Raw genomic sequence first — 13,575 nt, 5'->3', positions numbered from 1 at the left:
GTGAGTGACGCCGGCTGATTGAGGTCACCCTGGCGAATGCTGCAGCTGCTCGGGAGCCGGGGCAGGGACGAGAAAGCCGCTGAGGGTCCCTCTCTGCACCCCTGAAGGGAGAGGGGTCGAGATGTGAACATGGCAGCTGTTTTCTCCAGAGCCCTGTTTACTGATGGCCAAACAGGATGAATCCTGAGAAGGTTTGGATTTGGGTCTGAACTGGGCTCGCCTGGCTGTAGAACACAGGAGCTGGTGGCGAACTCAGGAAATGAGGGCGTGAGGCGACTTGACGTGGATGGCTCCGGGTCCCTCCAGCCACTGTCCTGAAGCCGTCGGAGCCTGAGGATGTGTGGGAGTGAGCGTCTCTTTCCTGTCTGGCCAACACCCTCTGTGACCCGTGACTCATGGCCCGGCCCTGGGCAGCATTTATGTTTGAGGTCTGCGGATGGCTCCAGTTGTTCAGTAAATTTGGTGATTCTCATTGGGGTGATTGTGCCCCAGGGAATGTTTGCACCATCCAGGGAGGTTTCTGGTTAGAACTGGGAGAAGGGATGCTCCCAGCACCTGGGACTGGGGGCAAGGGACGCTGTGAAAAGTCCCTCCAAGCACAGGGCAGGCTCCATAGCAGGAGTCTGGCTCAGGACGTGGCCATGTTGTGCTTCAGAAGCCCTGGGCGGATCTGATGTGGTAAAGTCGTCATCGTCACTCGTGATTTCCTTCTTGCCAGCATTGATGCTTAGCTGACGCCACAGCCCCTCAGAATCTATGCGGCGCTGGTGAGTGGGTCTTTCTGGCAAAACAGAATGAATGAAATACCTCAGAGCAGGTGTTACACATTCTCAGGATATGGCTGCAGGGAGTTTCGGTTGGACTCCTTTCACTCCTTAGTGCTGGCTGGTGCATTACTCTGTCCTGTAAGCTTGATCAGGTGACATCAGAAACAGGTGCGTGCCACGCTGCTGTCAGGTTTCGCGAAGGTGGCGGTGACTACAGCCTTGTGAGTAATTCCTTGTCATAGTGGCCCCACTAAGGACCCAGGGGCCCGGCTGTGTTTGGTCTTGAGAGCTTTATGCTTTTCTGGGCAGGGTCTCTCCCCATCTTGAAGTCTTCCCTCCCCTTTTTTGGAGACTGAAGGAAGGAAAAGAGGAGCGACAGGGAAGAGGGGAGAGAGGATTTGCAGCAATGTGGCCATTCCCACAGATTTCAAGGCGGAGTTAAGGAGCCGAGACACCCCCACCTGCCCTCTTGTGTGCCTCAGGACCCTCCTGGCCCCAGGTCACCCACACCCTCTGGCTTCCAGTGAGAGCTTCTTGGAGAAGCAGCCAGCTCCCCGCGGCCAGTCTTGGTTAGTCCTGGGCTAGAGTATTCCACAGTAAAGGAGTGACATCACCTGTCTGAAGAGCATAAGGAGCCCCCCACGTGGTGGTGCTGACAGGGCCACATCCTGGGCACCAGGCCAGCCAATATCCCCAGATGAGTGTTTCTGGCTTGGAAGCAGGCTGGCATTTGGATTGAAGTCCTGCAAAAACTGCCATGGCCAGAGCCTGCAAGGCAGAGCCTGTACAGAGCAGCCCAAGAGCTGGGCATGTGCTGGGTCTGGGTGGACGTGGAGTACATGCCATGGGGCACGGGGGCCCCTGCTCACAGCTCACCTCGTGGTCACCCAGCACTGACCCACCCATCTTACCCTGCTACCCACCATGCTGTGAACTCACCTGCCACGGATCTGCACCCACTGTCCGAAGCCCTCGGCCCACACGGGCTCCTGGCCTTGGGATGCTTTGGGTTGCACCAGGGCTGCAGAGCCTGGCTCTCTCACTGTCCAACTCTCCTGGGGAGATGTGGGCCCCGCCTTGCATCCCAACAGTAGCATTTCTGCAGCAGATGTGGGGATATTCACAGTAAGAGGGACACGTCCAAGTCCATAAATAGTTGATTTTGCCACCAAGTGGATGACAAAAACACCTTGCTGTGTGGGGCCACTTGGAGCTGGGAACAGTGGGCGTGTGGACCTGTCCTGCTGTTACCTTGGTTAACACCCTGAGGTGGAGCCTGAAAAAGCCCAGTGTACACGGGCTCAAGAACCGCTCCCCTTTCTGACACCAGAGCCCATTTCCCAGTGGAACCTCAGAGCAGCAACTCAGGTTCTTGCTCGCCTGTGTGGCTTTGCGTGTGACTTCCCGCCGGAGAGCAGAGATGTGGCGTGGGGCTGAGTGTGGCCCACCGGTAATCCAGCTGCCCGCCTCCTTCCCTGCCTGCGCATGGAGGCTGCCTCTGCACGATGAAGGCGGTCACTCCATCCCACTGATCGTGGACTGCCTACAGAAAGCTACAGGACTGGCTTTGCCTTCAAACGTCCTGACTGCCCTGGCCTCCCTTACCCACGATGAGATGCCGAGAGCTGAGCTGTCCCGCTCGTGACTAACTTGCCGCTGCCTGCAAGCTGCTCTGTTGCCGGCCTCACACCCACCCTGCTGTGCTGCCTGCACGCCTCCCCTTTCATGAGGACCTGGGCTGTGCCCAGGCAGTCCCCTGTGTTGCTAAGGCCTGTCCTGCTCCCACATGGCCTCCAGAGCTCCCCTTGGTCCCCTGACCCACATGAACCGGCTTCCCCTGATGACTCAGGTCCCTGCTGTCCCTTCCTGGACCTCAGTGGAGGCCCTGGGGCTGGCATGTGAGCACCCAGCACCCCCGCTAACCGCTTGGCCCTGCTGCTTCAGGCTTACAAGAGCACGTGCGACATGGCTGAGGCGCAAGGCCGCCACCGGGAGCTTTGCATCCCCCTGTGTGTGGTGCCGGCCACGATTAACAACAATGTCCCAGGCACAGAAATAAGCCTGGGCACCGACACTGGCCTGACTGCTGTTGTCCAGGTAAGAGAACCCCGTTTCCTCCCATTGCTTTCTTTATTTTATTTTAGCAATTTGTTTCTTCTGTGCTAAGAATGAGCCAGATTTATTATTACTCTTCCCCCCCCCCACCCCCACCCTTTGTTAGCTTGGCTTTATGTCGGTCACACTGGCCAGAACAGGGTAAATTTTTTAGCTTCTCTGCCTTAGGGAGAACCTGTCTTTATTGATTAAAAGTGAGATGATATATCCAGTCCTTGGGGTCGTGTTTCTATCCCACCTAGACTAGGGGAGTTTTGAGCACCATTTCTCTGGAGCCGGCCTCTCCCGCCTGCGTTGAGTAGCGAGGCTGCAGGACCAGCTGTGGGGAACCTGCAGGAAGGGGTTTGAGTGCCTGGTACGTACGAGCTCTGGGACAGAGCTGTGCCCACTGGGGGCCGCTGCCTGGAACCACAGCCTTCCTGGTGAGATGAGAGGATCTTTAAAGAGCCGAGATCATGCCCTCCTGGGCAGGCAGTTTCACCAACATGTGCTTTGGGAGGAGTGGATTCTGCCGGTCATGGGCGTGGTGCTGACACCCGCATGGTGGCCCCTCCAGTCCCTGATAAGCTGACCCACCTCTATGGTCATGAGCTGGACATGAGGACCTGTGGGAGTTCCACAGGCCTTTGCTGCAGAGAGGGTCCTCACTTGGCTGCAGACAGGACAGTGGCCACCTTGGCATGTGGGGTCATGTCAGTGGATTGGCCGCCGGGTGTCTCCTGGAGAGCAGCCGCTGGCCTTTAGCTTCGATGTTCACGTCTGAACCAGCTCCGGAGTTTGCGGTGAAAACTCCCAGGCCTGTTGGAGACTCCTTAGTTCAGCTTGGCACAGAACCTCGGAAAACAGCAGTTCTGTTCCGGGTTCTTCCTTCAGAACTGAGTTCCAGTGCAGGGAAGGGAGTGGAGGGGTCGTGAGGTCGGCTGCAGCCTCCTGTGCCTCCCACTCGAGTTGAGGGCCATCTCTCTCCTGGGCTTCTCCCTGTCGCCTTCCCTGGTGCTGTGCTGGCCTCGCAGAGGCTGGCCCTGGTTCGTTCCCTGGACTTTCTTGGGCCCCCGCGCTTGACCCCTGTTCACTGAATGCCATTAGGGTCCAGCTATCACTGGCTTCGCTCTCCTTTAGCACCTTGTAGATGTCCACACATGCTTCCACCCTCGCACCCGGCACGCAGCGCAGCACTACCCCGGCCAGCGGCTGTGCTTTGCTGCAGGTCCCTTGCTGTAGCAGGGATGGGAGCCCCAACCCCTGCCCCGTCTGGCCACCGATTTCAGCAGAGGCTCGGCTGCCGTGAAGGATACCAGTCATGGGAAAACTGGCCTCCCTGCAGATTCACAGAGCAAGGTGGTTCTCACAGAGAAGTCAGTGGCTTTTTTCTACCTTAACACTGTAGCAAACGCCACCTTATCTTTTACCACCAATTGATATTTCTTAACACCCATGGAGCAAAGTGCTGGTGATGTTTGAACTGTAGTCTGGGGCTCTCGCTCCCATGGGACTCCTTGGGGAATTTCCTAGCAGGATCGTGTGTGCACCCTTGCAGGGGGTTGTGTCTGCTGGGCACATCCCATTGTGTGGCAAGAATGGCTGAGGTCACAGGCTCTGCCTGACGAGTGCCACTCACAACTGCTGTCCACGCAGGGCCACGCTTGGGATTGGCCGCCTTCTTGTCAGTGCTACTTTGACTAATTGCCTGAGGCACGGCCGGAGTGACTTGCTATTTTTAGAAGCTAATTCAGGCTTCAGATGCCATCTAGGTAATGAGGAGAGAGTTCAGGAAAGCTGTATCTAAGCTCCAGCAAAGGCAGACTCTTCCGTCCCAGCTGTCACTGCATTTACACTCAAAGGAGCACACGGTTGGGGGCATGGCTCAGCTGTCAGGGCTCCACTGTTCCACACACCCACAGCTGCAGCCTGGCGGGACCAGAACTCAGACACGTTTGGGCACAAATCAGCCTCTTGGGAGAGCTGCTTTGCCTGCAGAATTCTTTTGCCATTAAGCAGCTGTCATTCTTTGAATGAGTGACAGTAATTCCCCACCTCAGGGTGGGCTGTGGGGGAGATTCAGTTGGAAAAATAACCCATGAGGCTTTGTGCCTCTGGGGGTCCTGATGCCCCACCCACATTTTCCTTCCCATGCCCGGGATACTCTAAGACAAAGGGCAAATCTGAAAGCCTTACTGCATCTTAAGTCTTAGATCACAATGAGAGAGAGACCCAGTACAGGTGGAAGAGTGAAACCCTCAGAATTCTGCACTGGCCCTTCAAGAAGGCAGTTACAGGTTCTTTGGACCCTTGACGGGTTTCTGTCCTCTGTCCTTCCTAAGCACAAAGACGGGAATTCTTCCCATTGCCTGTTTCTCTCCCCATCTCGGCTTCTACACAATGCAAAGTGGCCCTCTAACTAGAGTCCGTGTTCAGTTTTGAATACATCAACCAATTATTTTGGGAGGAAAAGAATCTTCCAGAGAAACGAAGTATAGGTTGGAATGGTTTGATCAAGCCTGTTTATTCAACAAAGTGTGCTTTGAAATTTCATTCGAAGTACTCAAGTGAAAATTTCCCGTGGGTGTTAAACTTTAGTGAACAGACTCTCATGTGGCTCCTAGTCTCAAGCCCACACCCCCACTTCATCCTTTTACTCTTGGCTGAGTCCCACGGAGGCCGGTTAGGGAATCCTGCAGGATCAGCCCTTGACCCAGATGGATGGACGGACAGACGGCTGGATAGACGGACAGATGGCTGGCTGGCTGGGGAATACTGTGCTTGTGTCATTCAGAGACAAGCATTTCTTGAGCGCCTTCTGTGGGGGGCTCGGCCGGGTCCTGCTGATGGTGCAGTGGTGTAAGCCCAGCCCACAGTTCCTGCCCTCATGGAATGTGCAGCCTAGTGAGGACTGCAAGTCACATAACCACGAGGTAACTGCAGGGGGAGACACCGGGGTGATTTCTATGAAGAGAGGACATGGGGTGCCCCGAGAGCCCCTGACAGGGAACTTTGTGGTCCTAGAAACCAGGTGACGTTTTCCTAAGGAAATGGCATTTCCCTCTGGGTCAGAGCTGAGGAAGGTGCCTGTGTGTGTCCCGTGGCCGCTGTGACCCTGACCACACACCTGGGGCTGGAAAATAATCGTCACTCTCCCACAGCTCTGGAGGGCGGGAGCCATGGGCTGAGGCCAGAGTGTGTGCTCCAGGAGAGTCCCTCGTGGCCCATTCAGGTGCCCAGAGCCCCGGGCCTTGCATGCCTTGTTCCCTGGCACCGCCTCCTCCCATGTGGGTGTGCAGCATCCTACTCCAGGGCCTCTGCACCCCTCATCTGCTGATGCAGGTGGTGGCACTTAGGGCCCACCTGGGTAGTCCTCAGGATTCACCTTTATCACCGCATGAGGGAACATTCCCAGGTTCCAGGCATTCGGACCGGGATTCCTTTGGGGGCTGCTCTCCCGCCCACCACTGTGCCTGAATGTGATGCACATAGTGGCCAGCATATGCAGAGGCCCCAGGAGGACCTGGGGTGGCTGGAGCTAGAGCCGGACCTGGTGTCAGAAGTGGGCGGGGCCAGGGATTCCAGAGAAAGGCTTAACGTGTACTTGAAGTGAGCAAAGGGTTTTGAATGAACCAAGAACTGGATCAGATTTATGCTTTTTATATAGATGGGTCTCCAGTCTGTGTGAACAGATTGGAGGGGGCCAGGGTGGGAGCTGAGGCCCAGGCAGAGGCTTTGCAGAGTGCCAGGAGAGGGCGCTGTAGCCCGGACTGAAGTGTGGGTGGGAAGGCGGCAGATGCATTTCTCTGCTGTTTTTCTCCCTGCTGAGCTTGGGTCCTCGTGGAGGGCGGATGGCAGACATTTCACTCTGGGACCTCATGCCTATGCATCCGAAAGACCCCCAGGCGCCTGGGTGTAAGAACCATCATCTGCCTTGGAGTAGAGTTTCTATAAATGTAACATTCACCGATGGATGGAAGACGGCCACAACTCTAAAATCACAGGGAGCTTTTCAGAAGAAAATAGAATAGCACAGCTGTTCCCATGGACAAAGCTGGCAGGTGACAGCCCCCTAACTTCTCAGCTCACATCTAACGGTGTCCGTGTCTGGTGAAAGCTGCTTCAGCAGGGACAGTCGAAGAGCAGCATGGAGTGAGCTGGCTTGTGGGGTCGTCTTTTCAGTCTCCTCCTATGGCGCCTGGGAGAAGGGAGCGGCAGATGGCCAGGTCCCCACCACAGGTCATCGAGGTCACCTCCAGGTGGCTGGCGGGGTGGGGGGGGCATGTTCACATCCACTCCGAGGCACATCCCGGCTGCTGCACACCCTTCACCCCTGTGCGATGCTGGGACCGCATGCTGAGGCGCGGTGTGGGGCCTTGCTGCACTCACTGGTAGGGGAGCTCTGGGATGGTGGGTGCACCCTGGCCCTGGGCTGGAGTGACTAATCTCTTCTCTGACCAGACCTGCGACCGCATCAAGCAGTCCGCCAGCGGAACCAAGCGGCGCGTGTTCATCAAGACCATGGGCGGCTACTGTGGCTACCTGGCCAACATGGGGGGGATCGCGGCCGGAGCCGATGCCGCATACATTTTCGAAGAGCCCTTCGACATTGAGGATCTGCAGGTATGTGACGGGGCTGGCCTCAGGGGACCGTCCCCTTGGGATCCTCTCGGTGCTGCGGAGCAAATCGTCGTGTCTAGGGTGGTTTGCTTTTCGAGGGAGCATGCAGACGGAGGTGCTACCGAACACGCCACGCTTGATGCCCTTTGCATCGACCAGGTGCCTCTCCCGAGTGTCAGGTGATGGCGGACGTGCCTGGTTGAGGACACCTAGTCTTTGTGTGAAACACAAGCTTGTTTTTTTGATGTAGTCTGTTGTGTAATGTTTTCTCCCTTCTGTCACAAACGATTTGAGTGCCTCCACTGACAGTCACCACCCACGTCTGCGACTGGCTCTGGAGCTGGCTGCAGCTTCTTTTAAGTCTTGAGGCCTCTGATGCTGCATCTGCCTCTAAACTGACACAGACACGGCCGTGGTTTCTTGGCATCTGTGGCTCTTTTAGGGAAGGGTGTCGCCGACCCCGGGGTCTGCCCCTGCTTCGACGGCACAGCAGAATCCAGGCCTGGACCCTGCAGTGTTCAGTTGCTAAACTCCATGCAGGAGGACAGGCCTTGGCAGATAAAATGCAACTGAACAATTGTCTTTAGTTAGTTATATAAATAAATATGTTATATATTGCTCTGTCACCCAGGCTGGAGTGCAGTGGCGCGATCTTGGCTCACTGCAACCTCCGACTCCCAGGTTCAAGCCATTCTCCTGCCTCAGCCTCCCGAGTAGTTGGGATTACAGGCGCATGCCACCACGCCCACCTAATTTTTGTATTTTTAATAGAGATGGGGTTTCACCATGTTGGTCAGGCTGGTCTTGAACTCCTGACCTCGTGATCTGCCCACCTTGGCCTTCCCAAGTGCTGGGATTATAGGCGTGAGCCATCGTGCCCGGCACCATTGTCTTTTAAAAAGTTAGGATGTTACTTGTTTCTGAGCCAAATAGATCAAGTAAAAAGGGCCTTGGTGTTGTCACTAATTATGTGACATGTGAATCATGAATTTCTTCACTGTGTCAAAGTGACTACTTGTGGAGTCGTTCACTGCATTGTGATGTTCCTGTCAGCAGTGGGTCCCATAAGATGATAATGGAGCTGCCCCAAACAGGTGTACTGTTTTTTTAATCTTTTATAAAATTTATATATATATATATATATATATTTTTTTTTTTTTTTTTGAGACGAAGTCTTGCTCTGTCGCCCAGGCTGGAGTGCAGTGGCCGGATCTCAGCTCACTGCAAGCTCTGCCTCCCGGGTTCACGCCATTCTTCTGCCTCAGCCTCCCGAGTAGCTGGGACTATAGGCGCCCGCCATCTCGCCCGGCTAGTTTTTTGTATTTTTTAGTAGAGATGGGGTTTTGCTCTTTTCCGCTGAGAGCGCCAAGTAGAACATTGTCATGAAAATAAATAAGGGGCAATAGAGCCGTGAAGGAGCGCTAGGCCAATCACGGAATTATCGTCTTCAGAGGGACCCTGTTGATTCTGGAAGGCGTTTCTAGTGGCCGCCATGAGGGCTGCTCACCGTGCCCTGCGCTCAGCATTCATCGCTGCAGACGTGCTCTCCCCGCCTGGGGGAGGCTCCCCGAGACCTGAGCCGTGAGAGCTTGCAACCTCCTTGGCCACACTCACCGCCACACTTGGTTGGCACTTCCCGCCCTGTAGGGCCTGGCACACAGTGGGTGCTTAGCATAAGTTTATTGTCTGATTAACAAAATACTCTTTTCCAGTCCAATGTGGAGCACCTGACGGAGAAAATAAAGACCACCATCCATAGGGGCCTTGTGCTCAGGTGAGTGAGAGACCAGGGCTGATCTTACGGTCACTGTCACACTGCGGTTCTTAGGTTCTGGTGACTTTGGGCTGGATGAGTGGTCATTTCTTTGCCGCTGGAGTGCACTACACACTGGGCATATGCAGAAGAGAGTTGTGGTGCGTTGCTCTAAAGACTTTCTTGCATTTAGACAACTAAAACTTTTGCTTTATGGTCTTACTCTATTAGATATCTCACAATCATTTCTCTAACACCTGATGTTTATGAAGGAAGAAGGAAATACAGTCATCCCTCTTAGCCTCAGGGAATGTGTCCCAAGACTCCAGTGGGTACCTGGACCTGGGGATAGTACCCACCCCCTGTATACATGAGGGGGTGGGTGCTGATAACCATCTGATAACCAAGGCGGCTACTGAGTGACTCAGGGGCAGGAGGCACAGACAGCATGGAGACTTTAGGGCACAGGGATGATTCACGTTCTGGGTGGGACAGCAAGGCAGCACAAGATTTCATGACTCCCTGTTAGCCGGGCTTAGGTGAAATCGACATCCTGGGTCGGTTTGTTGTGTCGCATATGTTGTCACTATACAACAAAATAATCTGGAGTATATGCATACTCCCAGTTAGCTGGGAGACTTTTTTTTTTTGAGACAGTCTTGCTCTGTTGCCCAGGCTGGAGTGCAGTGGTGCAATCCTGGCTCACTGCAACCTCCACCTTCCAGGTTCAAGAGATTCTCCTGCCTCAGCCTTCCGAGTAGATGGGTGTACAGGCGCCCACTACAACGCCCAACCAATTTTTGTATGTTCAGTAGAGATGGAGTTTCACCACGTTGGCCAGGCTGGTCTCAAACTCCTGACCTCAGGTGATTCGCCCACCTTAGCCTCCCAGCATGCCAGGATTACAGGCGTGATCCCCACCGTGCCCAGCCAAAACATCTAAACTTTTAAGTCATGCCAAACAGCAGCAGCTTTAGGCTTCTTTTGTTGGTGAGGTTTGAGTAATGGGGATTTTAAGGGAACTGTCAGCTTTCATGAAAACAGTGACACCCCCATCACTTGGAAATGCTTATTCAAACTAAACACGGCATCAGGTTAAAAACTGGAGCGTCCTAAGATTTAAAATGGATTATCAGACATGTAAGATACTTGACACTCACCCTCAAATCAGAATGACCTGGAATAAGCTGCATGCGGGCACACGCATGTTATGAGTTGAGCCTGGGACACAGCGGTCCAGGATTCCTAACTCCCACACACTCCTCCTTCACCACCTCCTATTCTTTATACTTTTAAACCAGAGCCCGTGAACTTATTTCAGAGAGCTCATGAATCCCCTGAAATGATGAAATAGTAGGCGTCTGTGTGACTTTGTCAAAGAATCCACAACGGTTATCAGATTCTTAAAGCTGTGACCCCATCCTCACCCCAGATGAGTTTACGAAATCTTGATTTAAGATTTTAAAATATTGGAGATGGTTAGTTGACTCGTTCCATTTATTAAAACCCTTCTCTTACTGGGCAGGGGGAACACTTGATACTTTTGCTTAACAGGCTGAGTTCAGGCTACAGGAATCACAGATTTTGTTTTGTTCTGTTTCAGCTATCCCTAAAGACTTAGAAACAAAAACATGAATTCTGTGAAATAGAAATCATCATTTCTATTTCACAGCAAAGTGTTACTGTATGACTCTAACCACCAACAGGGTAGGGCACCTTCTCCATTTGATAGAAACTTGGGAACCAAAATCTCTGCCAGAGCTATGGAGTGGATCACTGCAAAACTCAAGGAGGCCCAGGGCAGAGGTAAGGGGTCCGGGGAGGGAGGCCATCTGCCTTGGTGAAAATGCTGTCCTATCGGGGAGAAGTAGGCTGCTGGTTCCTTCTTCAGTTCAGTACCGAGCTGCGTGTGATGTTCTAACTCCTGCTGGTCTCTGAGCATTGCTATTTAACCAATCTTGGATTCCTGGGTGTGCATGACATGTTCTCTCTTATCACTGCTAGATTCAACGTGAAGTTCTTTTGTGCAGGCTTTTTGCTCTGGAAATCCTGAGCATCAGCCCACAGTTTCCCTCACAGTTGAAGTGGGGCCTTCTATTTTTTGGATGTTTGGTAGGACAACCTCCTTGTGACTCCATCCATCAGAACTTCCAGTTTTGAGGAAGATTTGGCTGCTGAATGAATTGTTCGTGTTTGTAGAACTATGCATGTTTTTCCTTAAATCAGTTTTGTAACTTACATATTCTAACAATCTTTAGATAAGCTGAAAAGTTTTAGAAAACATGACACATTACTCTTGTTAATGGTTCCAACATGGCTGGTCCCTACTCATTCCTGAGTGGTTATTTGTGCCAGCATCTTTCTCACCCCCACTCCCCTCAGCTTTCTTCAGTCATACCAGACGTGTGCTTTTATTAGGGCAAACCATTATCACTGCCAATGTCCGAGTTAGAAGAATGACAGTCTACAAAAAACAGTGATGTGAATAGTTTCAATCGGTTTGTCTTTTTGAAGAACTGACTGATTCTTTCTACATCCATTTTCTCTTGCTAATTTAGCTACGGATGCTTCTCGTGCCTCAGTGTGTGTATATGTGAGCATCAATTTCTTATTAGTGTTTTGCCATAATTTAAGGTAATTTCCTTATTCCACTATTTAGTGAAAAATTCTCTCCACTGAGAGAAAAAACAAAAGCTGCTTTCCTGGAAGCCATCAGGGTGATCCCACAAGAGCAGAGCTGTGCAAGCCCAGGCCGGGCGCTGGCCACACTGCACAGCTGTTCTCAGCCTCCCCCAGGCTTCCAGGCCAGGTTCAGCACAGTGCCCAGGAATCTCTCCCCGTGATTCTGCTCCCCCAGCTGCCCATGGGACAGGGCAGTGTTAATCTGTTTTTAAACCTTTTATAGGAAAAACATTGACCACCGATGATCCCGTTTGTGTGCTGGGAATCAGCAAAAGAAATGTTATTTTTCAACCTGTGGCAGAGCTGAAGAACCAAATGGATTTTGAGTAAGTCGGGGTCTTATTGCCTTAGCAAACCCAGCCAATGTGAGTACAGGACAGGGGAATGGCCATTGCTGTTGCGTTCGGCAACTCATTCAGGGGTTTGAGGAACTAGCTTTTCTGAAGCTCAGTTAAAAAATACTAGGTCTTGGCCAGGCACGGTGGCTCATGCCTAAGATCCCAGCACTTTGGGAGGCCTAGGTGGGTGGATCACTAGGTCAAGAGATTGAGACCAGCCTGGCCCACATGGTGAAACCCCGTCTCTACTAAAAATACAAAAAGTAGCCGGGCGTGGTGGCGCACACCTGGAGTCCCAGCTACTCAGGAAGCTGAGGCAGGAGAAACCGCTTGAACCCGGGAGGCAGAGGTTGCAGTGAGCTGAGATTGCACCACTGCTCTACAGCCTGGTGACAGAGCAACAAACTACCACTAGGTCTTTGGGAAGAATTTTTAGAAATATAAAAACAATGGTTTTGTTTGATCTTGAAATTGGCTTTATCATCTAGTTGATTCAGCCGACCCTACAACCCCCGTGTTTCTGGCAAGACCACTCGCTGTGCTGGCCGTGGCATCTCCCAGCCTCACTGCTGTCCCCCCTTCCCTCCACAGGCACAGGATTCCCAAAGAACGGTGGTGGCTCAAGCTGCGGCCCCTCATGAAGATCCTGGCCAAGTACAAGGCCAGCTACAACGTGTGAGACTCAGGCCGGCTAGAGCACGTGCAGCCCTGGAGCCTCTGATCCAGCCCCACCTGCACGTGCCTGCAACCTGGACTCACCGTGGACCATCTGCTTTTGTAATACTTAAGTTATTGATCAGCACTTTATGCAGGTATTGACATTAAAACCTAATCAGTGAGCACCTGTCACCGCCCGTGTGCCCCACCAGCTCCAGTGCGTGCTGTCTGTGGACTGTCTCATGCTTTCAGATGTGCGTATTAAACATTTGCCTACAACTCCAAGTAGGGTGGCTACTAAGGGTTTTCTCAGCAGTTTTGTGGGCAAAGATTATCAAAATATTTTTATAGGGATCACTGAACTATGCGCAAGTCATAAAAGGAGAACAAAGCTAGTAGTTTACACAGGCCAAGGGGAATGCCATGTTTACTTACTGTTACATATTTGTCACGTGTCAGTTTCCATCCACAGCAGCAGGCCAGGACCCTGGGCCTGGACCCCAGGCTCCTGCTCTCCTTAGAAAGTAAAAGAGAACACATGAATCTTATCTACTCGGCCTCTTGATTGCAATCCTAGCTGCATGTTAAAACCACCACGGTGGGGGTTTGAAAAATCTGATAGCCAGCTTCTCGTCCAGTCCAAGCCACGGTCCTCACTGGGCCC

The 13,575-nt window shown here is 52.7% G+C and overlaps 1 protein-coding gene across 1 annotated transcript; it reads left to right on the top strand.

The window, feature by feature from the left end:
• The first annotated feature begins 948 nt into the window (after positions 1-948).
• Positions 949-13,352, top strand: LOC105468583 (ATP-dependent 6-phosphofructokinase, platelet type-like). Its single transcript, XM_071089583.1, has 5 exons — positions 949-2,864; positions 7,323-7,484; positions 10,941-11,040; positions 12,140-12,242; positions 12,846-13,352. Exons 1-5 carry the CDS (start codon positions 2,733-2,735, stop codon positions 12,931-12,933), a joined length of 585 nt encoding a protein of 194 aa, XP_070945684.1. The 5' UTR covers positions 949-2,732; the 3' UTR covers positions 12,934-13,352.
• The last annotated feature ends 223 nt before the right edge of the window (positions 13,353-13,575 follow it).

This window comes from Macaca nemestrina (assembly GCF_043159975.1).
Source record: "Macaca nemestrina isolate mMacNem1 chromosome 8 unlocalized genomic scaffold, mMacNem.hap1 SUPER_8_unloc_3, whole genome shotgun sequence".
In the NCBI taxonomy this organism is placed as follows: Eukaryota; Metazoa; Chordata; class Mammalia; order Primates; family Cercopithecidae; genus Macaca; species Macaca nemestrina.
Note: the sequence above shows the minus strand (reverse complement) of the source record. Positions and strands in the feature narration are given on the sequence as shown.

Coding starts and splice junctions, on each gene's coding strand:
- LOC105468583 (XM_071089583.1), top strand. CDS start 2,733: ATGGCTGAGGCGCAAGGCCGCCACCGGGAGCTTTGCATCCCCCTGTGT. Junction 2,865..7,322: donor GCCTGACTGCTGTTGTCCAG/GTAAGAGAACCC, acceptor TTCTCTGACCAG/ACCTGCGACCGCATCAAGCA. Junction 7,485..10,940: donor TCGACATTGAGGATCTGCAG/GTATGTGACGGG, acceptor AACCACCAACAG/GGTAGGGCACCTTCTCCATT.